General features: G+C 43.3%; 1 protein-coding gene across 1 annotated transcript in view; it reads right to left on the bottom strand.

Annotated features, from left to right (window-relative positions):
- Nucleotides 1–25,229, bottom strand: part of CCNA1 (cyclin A1) — a 33,941-nt gene extending 8,712 nt beyond the window's left edge. Inside the window, exons 1-2 of the mRNA XM_079778535.1 lie at nt 25,130–25,229; nt 24,268–24,450 (exon numbers count right to left, since the gene is read on the bottom strand). Of these exons, the coding sequence (XP_079634661.1) occupies nt 24,268–24,429 (162 nt within the window). The 5' untranslated portion in view covers nt 24,430–24,450; nt 25,130–25,229. The remainder of the gene's footprint in view (nt 1–24,267; nt 24,451–25,129) is intronic.
- Nucleotides 25,230–26,206: the final 977 nt, after the last annotated feature.

The following is a 26,206-nucleotide window of genomic DNA, read 5'->3' as shown; positions in this document are numbered from 1 at the left end:
AGGCGGAGACACGAGCCCGCGCGCGTGCGGGGAAGACGGAGCCGGAGAGGAAGGGGCGGCTGATGGCCTGGCTGGCGTTCTCTGGCGGGAAGGAGATAAAAGCGCCAGATTGTGCTGAACCCCAGCTCCGACTGCACTGAACCCCATTTCCCGGCGAAACCCTGGGAAGCCGGGCTCATGCTGGGGGAGTCTGAGCTGTGGGACGGAGACACAGAGGAGCTGCGCCGGAGCCGCACACGGGAATGCGCGCAGAGGAGGGTCTGTTGCCTGTGCCGCTGGATTGCCCTAGCGGGAAGGAGACAAAAGCTCCGGACTGTGCTGAACCCCTAGTTCCAACTGCACTGAACCCCAGTTCCGGGAAAGACCCGGGGAAGCCAGGCTCATACTGGGGAAAGCTGGGCTGTGGGGCAGAGATGCAGAGAGGCGGCGAAGAGCAGAGCACCGGAGGCGCGCACGGGATTGTGCGCGGAGGATGGGCTGTTGACTGTGCCGCTGAGTCGCCCTGGAGGGAAGGAGACAAAAGCGCCAGACTGAGGTGAGCCCCAATTCTGATTACACGGAGACCCAGTTCCGGGAGAGAATCTGGGAATCCAGATTCATTGGGGGAGAGACTAGACTGTTTGGCAGCGCGCGAAACTCCAGGGCGCTTTTCTCTCAGAGGTGTTTGCTGGGAGTACAGAGGGACACAGGAACCTCATAGGGCGGGGCTGACGGGAAGCCAAGGCGGTAGGCTCCGCCCTGTAACTCCGCCCCATCCAAGCTGAACACAGAGGCTTTTACAATTTTGCAAGTCTAGTTGAATGGGGCTGTCTCCCGGCATAGACACAGCTGATCCTCACAGCCAATTGGGCTGGAGGTCACATCCTCCCAGTGTACCAACAGCAATCAAGGCTTAACAACACCAAGACTTTGCACTCAGCCCACAAAGGGGGATATCAAGAGCGACCACCTAGGGAGATTGGGGAAGCTGAGCGATAGGGAGGCAGCCAAAAGGGGAAGGCACCGAAACAGGTCACGAATATAAGGGATGCTGTAATTCCTGCTGAGGGGCCACAGGCAGTAGCTGACCTACACTACATTGGAGACCCAGAAATGAGGGCATCTAGTGGTCGGTGTGAGATGACACCAGAATTCGACCACTCCCATAAGGGACACATTCAAGAGGCAGACGCAGTGAGCGCCGAAGCCTTGCTGCACCAAGACCCGGCACATAGGCGTGTCTTCCGCACAGCAACTCTTCCTTTATAGACACAGAGGGTCCGCACGGCCAATAGGCCTGGAGGACAATTCCTCCCAGTGACACCAACAACAATCAAGACTTAACTATACAAACAAGGACCAAGATGGAGGCATAGGGCAGAAGCCTGATTGCTGCCTACCACAACGGTTTTGAGACTACGACGGGAGAGCAGAGCAGACACCATCCAGAACCACCGGAGGGCTAACTGAGCGGATGCTATACAACTAGAATAAAAGAGAGGGGTACGCGGGATGAAGCTGATGCCGGTGACCCAAAGACCACACTTTAAAAACTACGGCTCAGGCGACACAATGGCGGCCTGGAACGTGCTCGGTGCAGTTCCCCCAGCGGTCTCCGGCTGAGGGGAAGGCTTCACTCGCTGCCGAGCACGGACAGACGAGCCCCTGGGAGACATGGGGCGGGAGACTATGCGCTTGCTGACCTCCGAGTCCTTCAAGAATCTCAACACCCCGGAAGCGGCCAGGTGCGCACGCTCGGCGACCAGCCACCGCTGCAGACCCAAGGGCCGACGCAGCCACCCCGGACCAGCCCGCCGCCGCGCACCGGGCACACCGGAGCTTCGCCGAGCCCGCCGCCCAACGAGTTCTGCGGTGGCTGCCCTGGAACTCTGAGAAAATGGCCGAAGGAATTGCTGAGAGGGAATTGACCAACAGGAATTGGGATCAAGAAGACGAAACCCCACTGGGTCCCGGATCCGGGTGAAGCCGCGTGCCCCTGGGTCTGGGTGAGGCTGGGAACTGGGTCAGGGTGAGGCTGGGCCCCGGGTCCGGGTGAGGCCACGTGCCCCTGGGTCCGGGCGAGGCCATGCGCCCCTGGGTCCGGGTGAGGCTGAATCCTGGGTCCGGGCGAGGCCGTGCGCCCCTGGGTCCGGGTGAGGCTGAATCCTGGGTCTGGGCGAGGCCGTGGGCCCCTGGATCCGGGTGAGCCCTGGGCCCCGGGTCCGGGCGAGGCCGCGGGCCCCTGGATCCGGGTGAGCCCTGGGCCCCGGGTCCGGGCGAGGCCGCGGGCCCCTGGATCCGGGTGAGCCCTGGGCCCCGGGTCCGGGCGAGGCCGCGGGCCCCTGGATCCGGGTGAGCCCTGGGCCCCGGGTCCGGGCGAGGCCGCGGGCCCCTGGAGCCGGGTGAGCCCTGGGCCCCGGGTCCGGGCGAGGCCGCGGGCCCCTGGATCCGGGTGAAGCAGTGCCCCTGGGTCCAGCCGAGACCAAACCAGAGGGAGTCGGACCTGCATTACCACCATTTGTCCACCATCCAGAGCAGAGGGGTCAATGCCGACAGGTACACATAAGGAACTGGTGGACATTGATATTGGGTCTCAAAAGAACTGTTGGTCCAGAAAGAAACTCACTACAGACTGATTCATTTGCCTGTCAGCATAACTATTATTGCTCATCTCACATTGAGTTCATATAAGTATATCTCTAGTGACACATGATCTCGCTCATCTAGGGGAAATGATGAACAACATAGACTGATGAACAAGAACAGAACCAGAAACAAGGAGGCATCGATCGGACTATCGGGCCTCAGAGGGAGGATAGGGGAGGGTGGGGGGAGGGGGGAGAGATCAACCAAAGGTCTTGTGTGCATGCATATGAGCCTAACCAATGCTTAAGTTCAACAGAGGGTTGGGGCATCCAAGGGGAGGGGTGTGGGATGGGAATGGGGGAATGAGGACAAATATGTGACACCTTAATCAATAAAGAAATTAAAAAAAAAAAAAAGAAATTGGCTTTACTACAAAAAAAAAAAAAAAAAAAAAGAAACAAACGGGGCAGAGTGAGAAAGAGAGTAGTGTATGTAGGTCATGAGAGAAAAGAGAAACTAGAAGGAAAAGAGAAGCCAGATCATGTAGGCCTTACAATAGGCCATTTAAGGATTATCTTCTATTCTGAGATGGGCAGCCACTGAGGAGTTTTGGGCAAAGGATGATCTGATTTATGTTTTAAAAGGCTCACCCTGGCTATACAGAGGCATAGAGAGCAAGTAAGGTGAGTAAGATGACCAGTTGTGAAACTTGCAAATTCCAGGTAAGATACAACAGGATTTTGAACCAGTGTAGTATTAGTAAAAGATGAGAAATGAAGATATTATAGACACTTTTAAAAGTAAAGCCAATTGTATTTTTCAGCAAAATAGATGTGGGGTAGGAGGAAAACAAGAGTCAAGGATGACAAAGTTTTTTAGGCTGAATAACAGGAAGGATGGATATCGCATTTACTGAGATGATACGATTTGAGAAGAGCAGGTTGGGGGTAGGGTTGGTTTTGCACATGTTTGAGGTGCCTATTGTATGATACAAGGATCCAAATGGAGCAGTCAAGTAGGCTGCTGAATATGTATGTGAACCTGCAACATAGCTGAGAGGTCAAGACAGAAGAAAAAAGTATGAGTCATTGCATTTAATGTTAAAAGACTTGAAGAGTGTAAGGGACTAAGATATTGAAGATGGCTGCTGATGGGAAGGCAGGCTGCAAGATAGTGTGGGAGTGAGAGAACGAAAGGGGAGTGTGTGGACGTATGGAGAGTGTCTATTTGTGAATGAGGGACAGCTATATTCAAAGGGACTGTTGGGGACTGCCAGACCGTGCTCCCCACTGCTGCTGAAATCTCTCTCGGAGTGACTGGCACTGCCGCAGACACCACACCATCTTGAAGGGGAAAGTGGCTGTGATCTGAAGCCTAGCCTTACCTTCAATTGGGAAGAATCCGATACCTCCTGGGATCCTCCAATCACAACACCCAGGGACCAAGGAGTGTGAATACACAGACTCGGACTAGCTCTGCACCTTCTCACAGAAAGGTCAGATTTCACCCAGAGAAAGGTGACGTCTGCGATCCAGGCTAGAGGGAGAAACGCTCATAGTGGGATGTAGAGGTTCAGAGGGATTCTACACCCCACAAAATCCGTGGCCGTTGGGGCTAGTGAAGTCTGCGAATGTGGAAGGGGGTCCACAGGGTTGCTGACAGAAAGGAACCCTATAAATCAACCCATAGCTGGACTGGGCAAAAAAGGCAGCCTGAAGCTTTACCAGTAAATCGGCTGCGCTGTGCCAGGGGGAAAAGACATGCACAGAGATGTGAGCAGAGTCATGAGCAGTGCAGTGGCGAAAAAAGTTGCGAGTTTGCACACTTACTCTGGCTCTTTTTTCTCTTTAAATCCTTGCTTTTGATTTCTAAGCACAGTACATAGGATCAACCAATTAAAAACACTCTCAGAGACTGCAGGGGAAAGTTGTTTTTGTGGAACCTGGGGATCAGGGCGGGGAGAAACAATCAGAAAACCAGCTCTGGGGCAGTCCATACCCCCAAACCAGTATTAAGTGCAGCAGGGAAGACAATTTCTAAATACTGGGTAGAGAGGACTTATAGCCCCGGATGTCAATACTGAAACACTGCCACCCAGGGGTTGAATTATAAATGGACTCTTCTGTAAATACAACCACAGGCAGGATGAGAAACAAGGATGCTTGAAAAAAAAGATTGTGGTTTACCACACAGAGGAGCTGTGGAATGCAGGGAAATTCAGTACTGTCCAGACTACTTGACAGGAAACAAGCGTGCCAAACAAAACAATAGAGGAAGTGAATGACCTTCACTACTGCACATTTTTATTTTTTATCTTTTACTTAAGAAACTATTTTTTTCTTTTTATCTCACTTGATTTTACCTTTTTTTAAAAAATTTTTTTATTAAGGTATTATATGTGTACATATCTTACCATTGTCCCCTCCACCCCACTCCCAAACATGCCCTCACCCCCCAAAGTTTTGCGTCCATTGGTTATGCTTATATGCATGCATACAAGTCCTTCAGTGATCTCTTATCTCCCCCACCTCTCCCTAACCTTCCTGCTGTAATTTGACATTCTCTTTGATGCTTTACTGTCTCTGTATCTATCTTTTTGTTCATCAGTTTATAATGTTCTTTATTATCCATAAATGAGTGAGATCATGTGGTATTTTTCTTTCATTGACTGGCTTATTTCACTTAGCATAATGTTCTCCAATTCCATCCAGGTTGCTGTAAATGATGAGAATTCCTTCTTTTTTTATGGCAGCATAGTATTCCATTGTGTAGATGTACCATGGTTTTCTGATCCAGTCATCTGCTGACGGGCACCTAGGCTGTTTCCAAATCTTAGCTATTGTAAATTGTGCTGCTATGAACATAGGGGTGCATATATCCTTTCTGATTGGTGTTTCTAGTTTCTTCGGATATATTCCCAGGAGTGGGATCACTGGGTCAAATGGGAGTTCCATTTTCAGTTTTTTGAGGAAACTCCACACTGTTCTCTACAGTGGCTGCACCAGTCTGCATTCCCACCAGCAGTGCACGAGGGTTCCTTTTTCTCTGCATCCTTGCCAACACTTGTCGTTTGTTGATTTGTTGATGATAGCCATTCTGACAGGAGTGACATGGTACCACATTGTCGTTTTGATTTGCATCTCTCAGATAATTAGTGACTTTGAGCATGTTTTCATGTGTCTCTTGGCCTTCCTTCTGTCTTCTTTTGAACAGATTCTATTTAGGTCCATTGCCCATTTTTTTTATTGGATCATTTATCTTCCTTTTATTAAGTTGCATAAGCTGCCTGTAGATGTTGGAGATTAAACCTTATCAGTGAACATATTTGCAAATATGTTCTCCCATAGAGTGGGCTTTCTTGTTGTTTTGTTGATGGTTTATTTTGCTGTAAAAAAGCTTTTTATTTTGATGTAGTCCCATTTGTTAATTTTCTCTTTAGCTTCCATTGCCCTAGGGGCAGTGTCAGTGAAGAAGTTCTTTTGGCATATGTCTGAAATTTTGTTGCCTGTGGATTCCTCTATTATTTTTATGGTTTCCCATCTTATGTTTAAGTCCTGTATCCATTTTGAGTTTATTTTTGTGTATGGTGTAAGTTGTTGATCTAGTTTCATTTTTTTGCATGTATCTGTCCAATTTTCCCAACACCATTTATTGAAGAGACTGTCTTGACTCCATTGTATGTTCATGCCTCCTTTGTCAACTATTAATTGAGCATAGTGGTTTGGGTTGATTTCTGGGTTCTCTAATCTATTCCATTGGTCTATATGTCTGTTCTTATGCCAGTACCAGGCAGTTTTGAGAACAGTGGCTTTGTAATACAGTTTGACATATGGTATTGAGCTCCAACCTACTTTATTCTTCTTTCGAAGGATTGCTGTGGCTATTCGGGGTCTTTTTTTATTCCAGATGAATTTTTGGAGATTTCTTTCTAGGTCTGTGAAATATGCTGTTAGTATTTTAATGGGGAGTGCATTGAATCTGTAGATTGCTTGGGGTAGTATGGACATTTTAATGACATTGATTCTACCAATCCATGAACATGGTATGTTCTTCCATCTGTTTACATCTTCCTCTATCTCTTTTTTCAGTGTCCAGTAGTTTTCCGTGTATAGGTCTTTTACCTCCTTAGTTAAGGTTATTCCTAGGTATCTTAATTTTTTTGGTGTGTTGGTAAATGGGATTGCTTTTTTAGTCTCTCGTTCTGTAAGTTCACTATTGTTGTATAGAAATGCCATAGATTTCTTGGCGTTAATTTTGTATCCTGCTACATTGCTGAATTCATTTATTAAGTCTATAAGTTTTTTGATGGAGTCTTTAGGGTTTTTTATGTACAATATCATGTCATCTGCAAATAAGGACAGCTTTACTTCTTCTTTTTCGATTTGGATTCCTTTTATTTCTTCTTCTTGTCTAATTGCAATAGCTAATACTTCCAGTACTATGTCAAACAGGAGTGGTGAGAGTGGGCATCCCTGTCTTGTTCCTGTTCTTAGGGGAAATGGTTTTAGTTTTTGCCCATTGAGTATGATGTTAGCTGGGGTTTATCATATATAGCTTTTATTATGTTAAGTTATGATCTTTCTATTCCCACCTTGTTGAGAGTTTTTATCAAGAAAGGGTGTTGGATTTTTTCAAATACTTTTTCTGCATCAATTCATATGACTATGTGATTTTTATCTGTCAATTTGTTTATGTGATGTATCACGTGTATTGATTTGCAGATATTGTACCATCACAGCATTCCTGGGATAAATCCTACTTGGTCATGGTGTATGATCTTTCTGATATACTGCTGGAGCCTATTTGCTAGAATTTTGTTGAGGATGTTGGCATCTATGTTCATGAGGGATATTGGTCTGTAATTCTCTTTCATTGTGTTATCTTTATCTGGTTTTGGTATTAGGGTGATGCTGGCTTCGTAGAAGGAGCTTGGAAGTGTTCCTTCCTCTTGAATTTTTTGGAATAGTCTGAGAAGGATAGGTTTTAGTTCTTCCTTAAATGTTTGGTAAAACTCCCTGTGAAGCCGTCGGGCCCCAGGCTTTTGTTTGCTGGAAGCTTTTTGATCACTGCTTCAATTTCTTCCATAGTTACTGGCCTGTTGAGCTGTTTAGATTCTTCCTGATTGAGTTTTGGAAGGTTATATTTTTCTAGGAATATGTCCATTTCCTCCAGGTTGTCCAGTTTGTTGGAATAGAGTTGTTCATAGTATTTTTTAATAATCCTTTGTATTTCGGTGGGTCTGTTGTTATTTCACCTCTTTCATTTCTGATTTTGTTTATTTGGGTCCTCTCTCTTTACTTCTTGGTGAGCTTGGCTAGAGGTTCATCATTCTTGTTTATCTTTTCAAAGAACCAGCTCTTGGTTTTGTTGATCTTTTGTATTGTTTCTTTGGTCTCTACGTCATTTATCTCTGTTCTGATATTTATTATTTCCTTCTTTCTGCTTACCCTGGGCTTTTCTTGTTGCTCTCTTTCTAACTCTTTGAGTTGTAGGGTTAGGAAATTTATTACCATTGTTTCTTGTTTTTTGCAGTAGGCTCGTAGAGCTATGAACTTCCCTCTCAAGACTGCTTTCACTGTGTCCCATAGATTTTGGATTGTTGTGTTTTCATTTGTCATTTGTTGCCATGATGTTTTTTATTTCTTCCTAGATGTCTCTGGTAACCCAGTCATTGTTTAATAGCATGCTGTTTAGTCTCCATGTGTTTGATTTCTTTGGATTGTTTTTATTGTAGTTGATTTCCAGTTTTATACCACTGTGATCTGAGAAGATGCTTGATATGATTTCTATCTTCTTGAATTTGGAGAGACTTTGCCTATGTCCTAACATATGGTCTATCTTTGAAAGTGACCCATGTGCACTTGAGAAGAATGTATATTCTGTGGCTTTGGGGTGAAATGTTCTGAAAATGTCGATTAATTCCATCTGGTCTAGTGAGTCATTTAGGATTGATGTTTCTTTGCTGATTTTTTGTTTAGAGGATTTGTCCAATGGTGATAGTGGGGTATTAAAGTCTCCTACTATGATTGTATTGCTGTCAATCTCTCATTTGATATCTTCCACGATTTTTTTTATGTATTTGGCTGCTCCTGTATTGGGTGCGTATATGTTTACCAGAGTTATTTCTTCTTGTTGCATTGCTCCCTTTAGTATCATTAAGTGGCCTTTATTATCTCTTGTTATGTCCTTCATTGTGAGATCTAATTTGTCAGATATAAGTATTGCTACCCCAGCTTTTTTTTTTTCATTTCCATTCGCCTGGAAAACCTTTTTCCATCCCTTCACTCTGTCTGTATGTGTCTTTTTTTCTGAGGTGGGTTTCCTGTAGACAGCAGATATATGGGTTTTGTTTTCTTATCCAATCCGTTACCCTATCTCTTTTGATTGGGGCATTAAATCCATTTACATTTAAAGTTATTATTGATCAGTACTTACTTGTCACCATATTTATTCTATACCCCATGTGTTCCTTCTTTGCTTCCTTTGTGTTTTTTTTTTACAGCAGACCCTTTAGCATTTCTTGCATTGCTGGTTTGGTGGGGATAAATTCCCTTAGTCCTTTTTTGTCTGTGAAGCTCCTGATTTCACCTTCAATTTTGATTGATAGCCTTGCTGGGTACAGTATTCTTGGATTCAGACCCTTCCTTTGCATGACTTTGTATATTTCATTCCATACCCTTCTGGCCTGATGAGTTTGTGTTGAGAAATCAGTTGCTAGCCTCATGGGGGTTCCTTTGTATGTAACTTTCTGTCTCTCTCTGGCCGCTTTTAAGATTCTTACTTTGTCATTGGTGTTTGCCAATTTAATTATAATGTGCCTTGGTGTCGGTCTTTTGGGGTTTATTTTGCTTGGGACTCTGTGAGCTTCTTGGATTTGTGTGGGTTTTTTCTTCCCTATATCAGGGAAGTGTTCTGTCATTATTTCTTCAAACAGGTTTTCTATTCCTTGCTTAGTTTCCTTTCCTTATGGAACCCCTATTATTCGGATGTTGTTTTGTTTTGTGTTGTCCCAAAGTTCCCTTAGGCTCTCCTCCTGCTTTCTAATTTTTTTTTTTCTAGAAGGTGCTCTACTTGGGTATTTTTTTCCATCTTGTCTTCTAGCTCACTCATGTGGTCCTCTGCTTCTTCTAGTCTACTCTTGATGCTTTCTATTGAGTTCTTTACAGCAGTAATGTCATTTTTTATTTCTTCTTGGTTCTTCTTCATTTCGTCTTGGTTCTTACTCATATTGTCGAATTTGTCTTCCATTCTTTTCAGCCACCTTATGACCATTTCTCTGAATTCTTTTTCTGATAGGTTGCTTGCCTCTAATTCGTTTACTTCCTTTTCTGGTGATGCCTGCTTTTCTTTCCTATGGGGGCTGTTTCTTTGTCTCCCCATGGTCTCTCTTCTCTGGATGTATGGTTATGTAGTTCTCTCCTTATCCCGGCTAAATCTGACCTTTCCTTGGTGCAGTGAAGAGTTCCTTTGAATCCGCGTGTTTGTGCCGATTGGGGACTGGAGTTCTGGTGCTCACAGCTGTTCAGTGTTTGCCATTGTTGTGGAAAGTCAGGTTTCCAATAAAATCCTCTTTCCCTTGCAAGATGGCGAGGTTTCCCCCTCTGAGCCTGCAGCTCCTGGAGGGGACCCAGCCGCTATGGGTGCTGCACAGTCAGAGGAACCCTGCCTAGCACTCCCCCACCTTCTCCTGGAGTTTAGCTGTCCCTTAGCTTTCTAACAAACACTCCCCGTGTGAACCTCAGCTGTTTTCTTACTTTCTGTTCCGGGACCAGGCTCAGAACACTTCTCTATTCTGCCATCATTTTCTCCGTCTCCTTTGATTTTACCTTTTTAATTATTATATTTTTACTTTTATTCATTATTATTTCCACTATTATTTTACCTTTTCTAAAGTTTCATTTTATTTTCTCTATTTTATTTTAGGATTAGTGTTCTACATTCTATTTTCATTTTTCGTTTTGCATCATTTTACTCTATCTCAACTTTACCTTTATGCCAACACTCTCTTCCTCACTTTTCCCTTTTGTTGTCCTGTTTCTCTTACCATATTCCTGATTTTGATTTTCCCTATTCCTTCCTTTTACCCGGTTAAAAATTGATCATACTTATATATCTAATTTCCAATACCCTGCTCCAAGTTCATACATCCTTCTCTCTCCTCTTTCTTCACTATCTAATTTTTTTATCTCTTCCCTTTATTTTGTTTTTTGTTGTTTTTTAAATTAATGTTTTTTGTTTTATTTTGTTTTGATTTGCCCTTCTTTCTCTCTGTTCTATTGTTGTTGTTAGTTGGATTGTTGATTAAATTGATGGTTTTTTTGTTTGTTTGTTTCCCTTTTTTTGCTTCTATTTTTTCTCTCCTCGCTTGTTGTTAGTTGTTTTTTTGTAGTTTGCATTCATATCTGGGTGTTAGTTGTTTGTACTTTTTTTGAATTAGTTGTTGTTCTATTGGAGTTTTCTCCCCATATAAATAGTTTTTCCCCCTTCTTTTTTATTCTCTTTCTTTTCTCTCTTACTTTTTTTCCTTTTCTCAATATCACTTTTGGACTTTTTTTATCCCCTAATTCTCTTTTCTCTGGTGGTCACCTTTATTTGGGGTTATTAGTATTGTGAATACATTTATGTTCAGTGCCTTGTGTGTTGGGCCTTGTTGTATTGTATTTTGTGCCTTTAACTAAACACAGGAGAGAGAGAGCTACATAACCAGACACCTGGAGAGTAGAGATCATGGGGAGACAAAGAAACAGCCCGCATACTAAAGGAAAAAAGGCATCACCAGAAAAGGAAGTAAAAGAAATGTAGGCAAGCAATATGTCAGAGAAAGAATTCAGAGAAATGGTTATAAGGTCACTGAAAAGGTTGAAAGACAAATTCAACAATATGTGTAAGAACCAAGAAAAAATGAAAAATTACATCGCTGCAATAAAGAACTCAACAGAAAGCATCAAGAGTAGACTAGAAGAAGCAGAGGACTGCATCAGTGAGCTAAAAGACAAGGTAAGAAAAATACCCAAGCAGAGCAGCATATAGAAAAAAAAACTTAAAAAACAAGAGGAGAGCCTAAGGGAACTTTGGGACAACATGAAACGAAACAATATCCACATAATAGGGGTGCCAGAAGGAAAGTAAACTGAGCAAGGAATAGAAAACCTGTTTGAAGAAATAATGACAGAAACTTACCTGATATGAGGAAGAAAAAACTCACACAAGCCGAAGAAGCTCACAGAGTCCCAAACAAAATGAACCCCAAAAGATCGACGCCAAGGCACATTATGATTAAATTGGCAAACACCAACGACAAAGTAAGAATCTTAAAAGCAGCCAGAGAGAGAAAGAAAGTTACCTACAAAGGATCCCCCATCAGACTAGCGACTGATTTCTCAACAGAAACACATCAGGCCAGAAGGGAATGGGATAAAATATTCAAAGTCATGCAAAGGAAGGGTCTGAATCCAAGAATACTGTACCCAGCAAGGCTATCAATGAAAATTGAGGGTGAAATCAGAGCTTCACAGACAAATAAGGACTAAGAGAGTTTATCAACACCAAATCAGCAATGCAAGAAATGCTAAAGCGTCTGCTATAAAAAGAAGAAATAGTAAGTGAAGAAGGAACACAAGCATAAAAAATAAAAATAGTGACAAACAAGTAACTATCAATAACTTTAAATGTAAATGGATTAAATGCCCCAATCCAGCTGAGTGGGTAAGAAAACATGACCCATATATCTGCTTTCTACAGAAAACCCACCTCAGAAAAAAAGGACTAACACTGACTGATGGTGAAAGGATGGAAAAGGTATTTCAGGCAAATGGAAATGAAAAAAAAAAAAACAGGTTAGCAATACTTATATTGTCAAATTAGATCTCAAAGTGAAGGACATAACAAGAGATAAGGAAGGCCACTTCATAACCCTAAAGGGAGCAATCAACAAGAAGATATAACTCTGGTAAACATATACGCACCCAATACAGGAGCAGCCAAATACATAAAAAAATCCTGGAAGATATCAAATGAGAGATTGACAGCAATACAATCATAGTAGGAGACTTTAATACTCCACTATCACCATTGGACAAATCCTCTAAACAAAAAATCAGCAAAGAAACATCAATTCTAAATGACACACTAGACCAGAGGGAATTAATTGACATTTTCAGAACATTTCACCCCAAAGCCACAGAATATACATTCTTCTCAAGTGCACATGGTTCATTTTCAAAGATAGACCATATATTGGGGCACAGGCAAAGTCTCTTCAAATTCAAGAAGATAGAAATTATATCAAGCATCTTCTCAGATCACAATGGCATAAAACTAGAAAGCAATTACAATGAAAAAAATCAAACACCTGGAGGTTAAAGAACATGCTATTAAACAAGGACTGGGTTACCAGAGAGATAAAAGATGAAATAAAAAGCATCATGGCAACAAACGCCAATGAAGACACAACAATCCAAAATTTATGGGACACAGTGAAAGCAGTCTTTTATTTTTAACATTTTTTAAAATTTTATTGTTTAAGGTATTACAAATATAAATACATATGTCTCTTTTTATTCCCCACTGACCTCCCCCCCACATCTCCCCTACCCCCAGCACATGCCCACGTCCCCCCGCCCTCAGTTTCTTGTGTTTGTTGGTTGTGCTTATATGCAAGCATACAAGTCCTTCGGTTGATTTCTTACCACCCCCTGCCCCAAACCTTCCCCTACCTTCCCACTGTAGTTTGACAGTCTGGTCAATGCTTCTTTGCCTCTGACTATTTTTGTTCAACAGTTTGTAATGTTCTTTATTATCCATAAATGAGTGAGATCATGTGGTATTTTTCTTTCACTGACTGGCTTATTTCACTTAGCATAATGCTCTCCAGATAACATCCATGCAGTTGCAAATGGTAAGAATTCCTTCTTTTTTTACAGCAGCAGAGTATTCCATTGTATAGATGATGTACCACAGTTTTCTAATTCATTCATCTTCTGATGGGCATTTAGGCTGTTTCCAAATCTTAGCTATTGTAAACTCCTCTGCTATGAACATAAGGTGCATATATCTTTTCTGATTGGTGTTTCTGTTTTCTTGAGATATATTCCTACTAGTGGTATTACTAGGTCAAATGGCAGTTCCATTTTTATTTTTTTTAGGAAACGCCCTATTGTTTTCCACAGTGGCTGCACCAGTCTATATTCCCACCAGCAGTGAAGAAGAGCTAATTTTTCTCCGCATCCTCTCCAGCACTTGTCATTTGTTGATTTGTTGATGATAGCCATTTTGACAGGTGTGAGATGGTACCTCATCGTTGTTTTGATTTGCATCTCTCAGACCATTAGTGAGTTTGAGCATGTTTTTATATGTCTCTTGGCTTTTTGAATGTCATCTTTTGAAAAGTGTCTATTTAGGTCCTTTGCCATTTTTTTATTGGGTTGTTTATATTCCTTTTGTTAAGTTGTATGAGTTCCTTGTAAATATTGGATATTAAATCCTTATTGGAGATAACATTGGCAAATATGTTCTCCCATGCAGTGAGCTTTCTTGTTGTTTTGTTGATGGTTTCTTTTGCTGTGCAGAAGCATTGCATTTTGATGTAGTCCCATTTGTTTATTTTCACTTTAGTTTCCATTGTTCTAGGAGCTGTATTGGTATAGATATTGCTATGATATATGTCTGCTATTTTGTTGCCTATGGATTCTTCTAAGATTTTTTTGGTTTCCCATCTTACGTTTAAGTCCTTTAGCCATTTTGAGTTTATTGTTGTGTATGGTGTAAGTTGGTGGTCTAGTTTCATTTTTTTGCAAGTATCTGTCCAGTTTTCCCAACACCATTTATTGAAGAGACTGTCATGTCTCCATTGTATGCTCTTGCCTCCTTGTCAAATATAAATTGAGCATACTGGTTTGTGTCTATCTCTGGATATTCTGTCTCTTCCACTGGTCTATATTTCTGTTCTTGTGCCAGTACCAGACAGTTTTGAGAACAGTTGCTTTGTAGTATAGCTTGATATCTAGTATTGTGATCCCTCCAACATTATTCTTATTTCTCAAGATTGCTACAGCTATTCTGGGTCTTTTTTTATTCCAGATGAATTTTTGGAGAATTTGTTCTAGGTCTTTGAAGTATGCCGTTGGTATTTTAATGGGGATTGCATTGAATTTATAGATTGCTTTGGGTACTATGGACATTTTAATGATGTTGATTCTACCAATGCATGAACATGGCATAATCTTCCAATTGTTCATGTCTTCCACTATCTTTTTTTAGCCTCCTGAAATTTCTGAGGACAGGTCCTTTGTTTCCTTGGTTAAGTTTATTCCTAGGTATCTTAATTTTTAGTTGCAATGATAAATGGGATTGCTTTTTAAAATTCTCTTTCTGTGAGTTCATTATTACTGTACAGAAAAGCAATAGACTTCCGGGTGTTAACTTTGTATCCTGCTACATTGCTGAATTCATTTATTAAGTCTAGTAGTTTATACATGGTGTCTTTGGGATTTTCTATGTACAATATCATGTCATCTGTGAATAAGGACAGTTTTACTTCTTCTTTTCCAGTTTGGATGCCTTTTATTTCTTCTTCTTGTCTGTTCGCAATGGCGAGTACTTCCAGTACTATGTAGAACAGGAGTGGTGAGAGTGGTCATCCCTGTCTTGTTCCTCTTATTAGGGGAAATGGTTTTAGTTTTTGCCCATTGAGTAAGATGTTGACTGTGGATGTGTCATTTATGGCTTTTATTATGTTGCGATATAATCCTTTTATTCCCACCTTACTGAGAGTTTTTATCAAGAAAGGGTGTTGGATTTTGTCAAATGCTTTTTCTGCATCAATGGATATGATAATATGGTTTTTATCTCTCAGTTTGTTTATGTGGTGTATCACATTTATTGATTTGCGGATGTACCATACTTGCATCCCCAGGATAAATCTCACTTGGTCATGGTGTATAATCTTTCTAATGTAATGCTGGATTCATTTTGCTAGAACTTTGTTGAGGATTTTGGTATCTATGTTCATGAGAGACATTGGCCTGTATTCTCTTTCTTTGTATTGTCTTTATCTGGTTTTGGGATTAGGGTAATGCTGGCTTTGTAGAAAGAGCTTGGAAGTGCTCCTTCCTCTGGAATTTTTTTGAATAGTCTGAGGAAGATAGGTTTTATTTCTTCTTTAAATGTTTGCTAAAACTCCCCTGTGAAGCCGTATGGTCCAGGGCTTTTGTTTGTAGGAAGTTTTTATTTTTTTTAATGCTTCAATTTCCTCCATAGTTATTGGCCTATTCAGATTTTTTGATTCCTCCTGGTTGAGTTTTGGAAGGTCATATTTTTTAGGAATATGTCAATTTCTTCTAGGTTTACCAGTTTGTTGGAGTAGAGTTGCTCATAGTATTTTTTATGATTCTTCATATTTCTGTGGGGTCTGTTGTTATTTCACCTCTTTCGTTTCTGTTTTGTTTATTTGGATCCTCTCTCTTTGCTTCTTGGTGAGCCTGGCTAGAGGTTCATCAATCCTGTTTATCCTTTCAAAGAACCATCTCTTGGTTTCATTGACCTTATGTATTGGTCTCTAGGTCATTTATTTCCTCTTTGATCTTTATTATTTCCTCCCTTCTGATCACACTGGGCTTTTATTGTTGCTCTCTTTCTAATTCTTCAAGTTGCAGAGTTAGATGGTTTATTACCAGTTTTTCTTGTTTTTTTGAGGTAGGCCTGTAATACTATAAACTTCCCTCTCAGGACTGCTTTCACTGTGTCCCAAAAATTTTGGAATATTGTGTTTTAATTGTTGTTAGTTCCAGGATGTGTTTTATTTATTCTTTGATCTCTTTGGTAACCGACTCATTGTTTAATAATGTGCTATTCAGCCTCCAAGTGTTTGAATTTTGTGATTGTTTTTACTGTAACTGATTTCTAATTTTATGCCATTGTGATCTGAGAATATGCTTGATATGATTTCAATCCTCTGGAATTTGGAGAGACTTTGCCATGTCCCAATATGTGGTCTATCTTTGAAAATGTCCAATGTGTGCTTGAGAAGAATGTATATTCTGTAGTTTTGGGGTCGAATGTTCTAAAGATGTCTATTAAGTACATCTGATCTAGTGAGTCATTTATAATTGATGTTTCTTTGCTAATTTTTTGTCTAGAGGATTTATCCAGTGATGTTAATGGGGTATTAAAGTCTCCTACTATGATTGTGTTGCTGTCAATCTCTTCCCTGATATGTTCCAAAAGTGTTTTGGTTTTTTAACGTATTTTGGTGCTCCTGCATTGGGTGCATTAATGTTTATCAGAGTTATATCTTCTTGTTGTATCGATCCCTTTAGAATTATGATGTGGCCTTTATTGTCTCTTGTTATGGTCTTCACTTTGACATCTATTTTGCCAGATAGAAGTATTGCTACCCCAGTTTTCTGTGTTTCTTTTTTCGTTTCCATTTGCCTGATAGATATTTTTCCATCGCTTCACTTTCAGTCTGTGTGAGTCCCTTGTTCTGAGGTGGGTCACCTGTAGACAGCATATATAGGGGTCATGTTTTCTTACCCATTCACTCACTCGATGTCTTTTGATTGGAGTATTTAATCCATTTAAGTTTAATGTTATTATTGATAGGTACTTGTTTGTAGCCATTTCTGTACTTTATGCCTGTGTCCCACCCTTTCTATTTCTTCTTTTTACAGCATTCCCGTTAGCATTTCTTGTATTGCTGGCTTCATAGTGATAAACTCCCTTAGCCTTTTTTTGTCTGCAAAGCTCCTGATTTCCCCTTTAATATTAATTGATACTCTTGCTGGATAGAGTTCTGGGATTCAGTCTTTTGCTTTGCATCACTTTGTATACCTCCTTCCATTCCCTTCTAGCTTGATGTGTTTCTGTTGAGAAATCATTTGATAATCTGATGCCCCCATCAGATAATCTGATGCCAGGAGTCAGAATCCCTTAGTGCCTGTGCCAAGAATCGAGTATCACAGTCTCTGTTGCTTGGTGCGTCCTTTGTAGGTAACTCTCTGTCTCTCTCTTGCAGCCTTTAATATTTTCTCTTTGTCGTTAACATTTGCCATTGTAATTATGACGTGTCTTGGTGTGGGGCTTTTGGGATTCATCTTGCTTGGGACTCTCTGTACTTGTGTAACTTTTTTCTTCCCCATATCCGGGAAGTTTTCTGTTATTATTTCTTCAAATAGATTTTCTAATCCTTGCTGCTCTTCTTGTCCTTCTGGAAGCCCTATTATATGTATGTTACTTCATTCATGTTGTCCCAAAGCTCCCTTAGGTCTCCTCCTGCTTTTTAATAGTTTTCTCCAGTTGCTGTTCAGATTGAGCTTATTTCTCTACCTTATCTTCTAACTCACTGATTTGGTCCTCTGCTTCTTCTAGTCTACTGTTGAAACTTTCCATGGTGTTTTTGATTGTAGCTATATCACTTTTGATTTCTTCCTGATTTTTGCATAGGTTGTTGATTTTCTCATCCATCTGGTGTATCTCCGTTTCTCTGAATTCTTTTTCTGTCATGTTGCATGCTCCCATTTCACTAATTTTCTTTCTTGGTGATTCCTCATTTTCTTTCCTCTGGTGATTGTGTAGTCTCCCCATTTTGACTATCACCAGAAGGTTCAAACGTCAAGTTGCGTGGACGTGGGACGTGTGCAGTGTGAGTTTCTCACCACGTGACTGTACCTGCAGAGCTCCAACACCTGGACATGTGGCTGCCATGGGTTGGTGGGAGCCACGCTCACCCAAGATTAGAGTCCCCGGCACTCACTGTGGCTTCGTGCGCGCACATAGAATCAGGGACCCCCCCTGTTCCATGCAGAAACAGAGACCCCGCTGGCTGGTGCCTAAAATCAGAGTCCTCTAGCGCATGCAAGGAGTCAGAGTCCCTTAGTGCCTGCGCCAAGAATCGAGTATCACAGTCTCTGTTGCTTGGTGCGTCCTCACACCAAGAATCAGGGTTCCTGTGTGTGCATGCACCAAGAATTGGAGTTACTGGCTCTTAGTGCGAAGGCACTGGGAATCAGGGATCCCAGGCACTTGCAATGAGAAACAGAGTCAAGTCACTGGAGCTCAGTGCTGCCTCTCTCCTGCCCAGAGAATCAGACTGTGTTGCTGAGGTCAGGGTCCTAGTCTCAAGCAGCTCCGTTTTTCAAGATGGTGTGTTCTCCCTGCCCGCGCTGGCCATCCCCGGAGTGTCCATGGTGGCAGCGTGGCTCCACTGTCTAAGACTGCCCAGTTTGGCAGCCACTTGGAAAACCTGCAGGATCTAACTGTACCTAGCTCATACACACACACACACACACACACACACACACACACACACATACACACACACACCACACATGTCCAAACACTCCTCTATCACTCCCTCACTCTCTCACACTCTCTCCCTTCCTACCTTCCTGCCAGTCGCCATCTTCAGAATCTCAGAATGCAGTCTAGAGAGGGAAGTTCATAGCTCTACAGGTCTACCTCAAAAAACAAGAAACAATGGTAAAAAGTTATCTAACCACACAACTCAAAGAGTTAGAAAGAAAGCAACAAGAGAAGACCAGCATAAGCAGAAGGAAGACAATAATAAAGATCAGAGCAGAGATAAACAACATAGAGTCCAAAAAAAAAAACACAAAACAAAATATCAACAAAACCAAGAGATGGTTCTTTGAGAGGATAAACAAGATTGATGAACCTCTAGCCAGGCTCACAAAGAAGCGAAGAGTGAGGACCCAAATAAGCAAAATCAGAAATGAAAAGGTGAAGTAACAACCAATCCCACAGAAATACAAACGATTATGAAAAAATACTATGAACAACTCTATTGCAACAAAATGGACAACCTGGAGGAAATGGACATATTGTTAGAAAAATACAAGCTCCCAAGACTGAACCAAGAAGAATCAAAAAACCTGAATAGCCAATAATGACTGAAGAAATTGAAGCAGCAATTAAAAATCTTCCAGCAAACAAAAGCCCTTATCAGGATGGCTTTACACGGGAGTTCTACCAAGCATTTAAAGAAGAACTAAAACCTATCCTCCTCAGACCACTCCAAATTTTTCAAGAAAAAGGCATACTTCCAAGCTCTTCCTATGAAGCCAACATTACCCTAATCCCAAAAGCAGATAAAGACACCACACACACAAAAAAAGAACTACAGGCCAATATTCTTGATGAACATAGATGCTAAAATCCTCAACAAAACTCTAGCATATCAGATTCAGCAATACATTAGAAAGATCACACACCATGACCAAGTGGGATTTATTCTGGGGATGCAAGGATGGTACAATATTCGCAAATCAATAAATGTGATACATCACATAAACAAACTGAGAGACAAAAATCACATAATCATATCAATTGATGCAGAAAAAGCATTTACAAAGTCCAACACCCTTTCTAAAAACTCTCAGTAAAGTGGGAATAGAGGGATCATACCTCAACATAATACAAGCCCTATATGACAAACCTACAGCCAACATCATACTCAATGGGCAAAAACTAAACCCATTTCCCCTAAGAACAGGAACAAGACAAGATGCCCACTTTCACCACTCCTGTTCGACATAGTACTAGAAGTACTAGCCATAGCGATCAGACAAGAAAAAGAAATAAAAGGCATCCAAATTGGAAAAGAAGTAAAACTGTCCTTATTTGCAGATGACATTATACTATACATAGAAAACTGCAGACTCCATAAAAAAACTACTAGACCTAATAAATGAATTTGGCAATGTAGCAGGATACGAAATTAACACCCAGAAATCTATAGCCTTTTCATACACCAATAATGAACTCACAGAAAGAAAAATGAAAAGAAAAAAACAATCCCATTTACCATTGCACCAAAAAAATTAAGATACCTAGGAATAAACTTAACTAAGGACATAAAAGACCTGTACTCGGAAAACTACAGGACATTGGGAAAAAAGAGAGAGGAAGAAGACATAAACAAATGGAAGAAAATACCATGTTCATGAATTGGTAGAATCAACATCATTAAAATGTCCATACTACCTAAAGCAATCTATAGATTCAATGCAATACCTATTAAAATATCAATGGCATATTTCAAAGATCTAAAACAAACTCTCCAAAAATTCATCAGGAATAAAAAGACAGACCCTGAATAGCCACAGCTATCCTGAGAAAGAAGAACAAAGTTGGAGGGATCACAATACCAGACATCAAGCTATATTACCAAGCCACTGTTCTCAAAACTGCCTGGTACTGGCACAAGAACAGACATATAGACCAATGGAACAGAATAGAGAACCCAGAAGTTGCCCCAAGCCATTATACTCAAGTAATATTTGACAAAGGAGGTAAAAGCATACAATGGAGTCAAAACAGTCTCTTTAATAAATGGTGCTGGAAAAACTCGTCAGATACATGCAAAAAAAATGAAACTAGATTACCAACTTACACCATACACAAAAACAAACTCAAAATGGCTAAAGGACTTTATTGTAATAAGGGAAACCATAAAAATCCTACAAGACTCCATAGGCAGCAAAATTGCAGACATAAGTCATAGCAATATCTTTACAGACACAGATCCTAGGGCAAGAGAGACTAAGGAGAAAATAAACAAATGGGACTACATTTACATAAAAAGCTTCTTCACAGCAAAGGAAACCATCAACAAAACAACAAGAAAGCCCACTGCATGGGAGAACATATTTGCCAATGTTATCTCCGATAAGGGTTTAATCTCCAACATTCACAAGGAACTTATACAACTTAACATAAGGAAGATAAACAATTCAATAAAAAAATGGGCAAAGGATCTAAATAGACACTTTTCGAAAGGTGACATTCAGAAAGCCAAGAGACATATGAAAACATGCTCAAAGTCACTAATCATCTGAGAGATGCAAATCAAAACAACAATGAGGTACCACCTCACGCCTGTTAGAATGGCTATCTTTAACAAGTCAACAAATGACAAGTGCTGGAGAGGATGCGGAGAAAAAGGAACCCTCCTTCACTGTTGGTAGGAATGCAGACTGGTGCAGCCATTGTGTAAAACAGTATGGTGTTTCCTTAAAAAATTAAAAATGGAACTGCTATTTGACCCAGTAATACCACTAGTAGGAATATATCCCAAGAAAACAGAAACACCAATCAGAAGCGATATATACACCCCTATGTCCATAGCAGCACAATTCACCATCACTAAGATTTGGAAACAGCCTAAATGCCCATCAGCAGATGAGTGGATTAAAAAACTGTGGTACATCTACACAATGGAATACTACGCTGCTATAAAAAAGAATTCTTACCATTTGCAGCAGCGTGGATGGAACTGGAGAGCTTCATGCTAAGTGAAATAAGCCAGTCAGTGAAAGATAAATACCACATGATCTCACTCATTTATGGATAATAAAGAACATTATAACCTGATGAACAAAAAGATAGATACAGAGGCAGAGAAGCATGGAACAGAGTGTCAAATTACAGTGGAAGGCTCGGGAGGGAAGTTAAAAGATCAACTGAAGGACTAGCATGCATGCATATAAGCATAACCAATGGACGCAAGACATTTGGGGTGGGGGGACGGGCGCGGTGAGGGCATGTGCCGGGGAGTAGGGGAGGCTGGGGGGAAGTCAATGGGGAAAAAAGAAGACGTATGTACTACTATTTGTAATAATTTAAACAATAAAATAAATAAATAAAAAGAGTGTAAGGGACTGAGTGCAAACTCAGATCAAATACTAAGTCCTGGAGCACTCTAATTTTGAGAGACAGGATAAGAAAGAACCAGAATACTGAGGAATAGCCAAGGAGCTAGGTGAAAATCCAGGATAGAGTGGTCTTCTCCAGGCCGAGTGAGAATAAAATTATTTCTAGAAATAAAGAATGATCAGTTAAGTGTAAAGGACTAAAAATTGAGTGAAAAGTGAACAAGAGAAGAAATATAGACAGACAGCATTCATTCAACAAACACTAGCATGCTACCCTGGCTAGGCACTGTTCCAACCACCAAGAACACAGCAGTGAACCTGACATCCCAAATTCTCATCCTCATGGAGGATGGGATAAACAAACTCTTAAGAAATATTTCTATAAATGAGACAGACACTGCAAAGAGCTTTGTAGATGAAAGATATTTAAGATGGAAAAATTATATTTGCTTATGCATTTGATGCAGTAGAGAAAAGAAAACTGAAAAGAAGAAAAAAAAGAGTAAGGTATACTGCACAAATAGGCGTTCATCTTGCATATGAGCAGGGACGTGAGTCATGTAGCAGGATCTGGATGACAGAGTATATGGCACATGGAAGTATATGAAAATTCTCTTCTGGTTGCTTTCATATTTTTAGGAAAATAGTATACAAAGCCATTAACTGAGGTGGAGGTTGTGAAGCATTAAAGAGAGAAGCAGATATGTAAAATAGATTTCTAAGAAGGTTATAGAAGAATCAAGCAGGGACATGTAGAGGTTGATCAGGCAATGTAAGAGGTTAGACCTGTCAGCAAAGGCGTACTGCCAATTCATAATAACCAGGTTTTAGACTTTAAGTTTAAAGAAGCAAACATTGCTAAACAAATTAAGTTTGTTAAAAACAACTTCTGATTTTTTTCCAAAGCTTTAAACAGATCACTTTGGGTATTTTTCTCTGACTAATATGATGCCACAAAAATGCTTGAATGGTCAGGTCAGTAGATGAGAGGTTTCTAATCTGGTCTCCTCTACTTTGCCTTCTCCCACTGCTTCACCCTTGGCCTTTCTTTCCCTTTTAAGTTTTTCACCTATAACGTGGAAAGGATAGCCCTGGCCTGATAGCTCAGTGGGTTAGCGCATCATCCCAATATGCCAATGTTGTGTGTTTGATGTCCAGTCAGGGCACACACAGGAAACAACCAATGACTATATAAATAAATGGAACAAGTCAATGTCTCTTTCTCTTTCTCTCTTTCTCCCTCTCCCTCCTCTCTCTTTCCCTTTCTCTCTCTTTAAAAGCAGTAAGTAAAAAAATATTTTTTAATGGAAATGATATCTAGCCTGCCTACCTCACTGACTAATGCCAGCATTATTCCACTACAAGTGTGCAAACAGGCTTTAAAAAGCACGGTTATCAGGATTTTGTCTAATAACAAACTTGGAAAGCTTTTGTGTGTTTTTTTAAGTTTGAAAATCCATTCTTAAGGATCCAAACCCCTCATTTGTATTTAAATGTCTGAATTAGTTTTCAATCTAATTCTAAGGAATCAGTTAAGCAATATCTAATGGCCAACTGCCCTTTATCAGTACTGGGGAGATGTCTGCTTTCAAATCACTTTTTGAAATAATCTAGTCTAGCCTGATCCAATCCTAATTTTAAACACTCTCCAGTGAACAAGGTGAAGATTATCCAGGATTGCTTCAGGCACAGTCTAGATCAGTCTGCACACCACTCTGACCTGGAGTAACCCCAGTTCTATAATTTCTTTGGGGGTATTCACATTTCCTTTTAGCCAGCATGTAAATGACTTTACATATACTTAATCCAAATAGTTCCTAGACCTATTTCCTCGATTTTGGAAGGGATAGAACTATTTTCTATTTCTAGGTGTAAAAAGGGCCCAATAAGATGATCTTAAAATATCCAATGTCCCAATAATCCAGATTCCAGGGTTGAAATACTCCAGGAGCGTTTGTAAGTAACGCTGCAAGAGAAACCGCACCTCCCACGGTGACCCCAGGAGAGCCCCTCGGCAGCGCGTCTCCGTTACCTGGTCGCAGGTCTTCCGGTACTGCCCGTTCTCCGTTAGCACCCCCAGCACTGTTCTTCGGGGGGGGTCCTGGCCGGGCGGAGCTCGGGTCCTCTGACGGACATCAGAACCGCGGGACACTGGAGCCAGGACTGCTCTGCCCTTGGAGCCGCTGCGCTGCATGCCCTCGGTGTCCGCAGGCGGCTGCCTCGGGAGGAGAAACAGCCCGCCCGTTAGTCAGCCCCCCCGGCGGGGCTCCCGGGCCGCAGCGCCCCCGGAGAGGCAGCGGCGGTTCGGGGGGAGGGCGCTGGCCGCGGGCGTGAGCTGTCAAAGCCGCTCTGAACCCACGCAGGACTGGAATCCGCTGGGGCTTTCTTCCCAGACCGGGGGACGGCCGAAGGAGAGGGCAGCCCGACAGACCGCCCCGCGGGAGACAGGGCTCCCGGGTTCCGGGGGTCTAACCGGGGCGGGTCCGCCTCCGCCGCGGCTGACTGCCCGCCCCCGGCCGGCGGAGACCGAGGGCACCGCACCGCGGCGGAACGCGGCCTCCGCAGGGACCAGCGGGGCGCGGCTCCGGCCTCCGACCCCCAGACCGGAGCCCCCAGGCGGCCGCGCTCCTCCCGGCCGGACATGCGTCTCCCACCGCGGCCAGCGCCCCGGGCCGGGGGCGGGGCCGCCGGGGGCGGGGCGGGGCGGGGGGCAGCCGGGTCCGGCGGGGCCGCCCACACCGGGGCCCCGGCCCTTAGCGCCCGTGGGCTTCGCCTTCACCGCCGCCCCGCCCCGCCCCGCCGGCCGCCCGGCCAATCAGCGGCGCTGCCGGGCCTCGGGGCGCCTCCGCGCCAACCGCCGCGGCCCGCGCGCCCGCCCCCCCCCGGCCCCTCACCGCTGGCTCCCGAGGCCAGGCCGCCCCTGGGTGCTCCAGGCCGGGCGGCGCGGCGGCGGCTCCGGCTCTCGGGCGGGCGCGGCCCGGCCCGCCTGGTGGGCGGTGGCTGTGCGCACTGCGCCCCGGAGGGCGCGCCCGGGGCCTGGGAGGGAGGAAGGCGGCGCCGCCCCGGACGGCTCTGGCTTGGGGAGCGACTGTCTCCGTGAGGCGTCCGCGGACAACCGCCGCTCCGCCCGCTAACGTCTCTTCCGCTCCCGCTCCCGAGAACCCTGGCTCGGGGGAGCGACGCGGGCCCTCGGGGCTGCGCCGGCCGCGGCGCCCCGCCGGCTCGCTCCCGCCCCCGCTCCCGCCTTCTCCTCCAGGGCGAGGCCCGGAGGCGCGGCCGGGCCGAGTCCGAGCCGGGGCCCCTAGTCCATGGCGGGGGTGTCCTGGGCATTGGGGTTCTTGAGGGCCGGAGGCGGGCCCGGCCCCGCACGGCTGTGCGCGTGACCCGGCTGGGCAGGGAATCTGGAGTTTGAGGGGCACGCGTGGTGCTCACGGTGCCCACAGGAGGCCTGCCCTCCCTCCAGGGTTCCCGGCCACGGCGTGCAGCGGCCCCGGACGGTGACAGTGCCCGGAGGAAGAGGAAGGAACGCCGGGGAGCGATGGGCCCGGGGCCCTGAGGGGGCCGCGGTGAGGCCGGGACCTGGAGGCGGGCAGGTGGCCTGGCCCGGGGGCAGGGAAGGGAGTCCGTGGACAGGTCAGGTGGAGCAGGGAGCCTTTGTGAGGGAAGAGGCGGGTAGGAAGGGAGGGGAATGGGTCCGTAAAACCTAGGAGCCCTTGCATCTGCGGAGGTGATGGCACCTGGCTAGCTAGGTAAAAGGATCTTTAACTTTATTATTATTTTTAATGCGGATAAAAGTGTTTGATGGAGTCAGATGTTGGTGGGAAGTTGAGAAGCATCTTGGCAAACAGTGCTGGATGCAGGAGGAGCAAAACCAGTCTTGTTCAGTATGAAACTAATTTTGATGCATTTACCATCGGATTTCATTCCCTGGGAGGCAGCAATCCCTTTGCACACCGGGTTTCAGTGCCTTT

The sequence above is a fragment of the Cnephaeus nilssonii genome (assembly GCF_951640355.1).
Source record: "Cnephaeus nilssonii genome assembly, chromosome: 8".
Taxonomy (NCBI): domain Eukaryota; kingdom Metazoa; phylum Chordata; class Mammalia; order Chiroptera; family Vespertilionidae; genus Cnephaeus; species Cnephaeus nilssonii.
The sequence above is the reverse complement of the archived record's forward strand: the minus strand, read 5'-3'. Positions and strand labels throughout refer to the sequence as shown.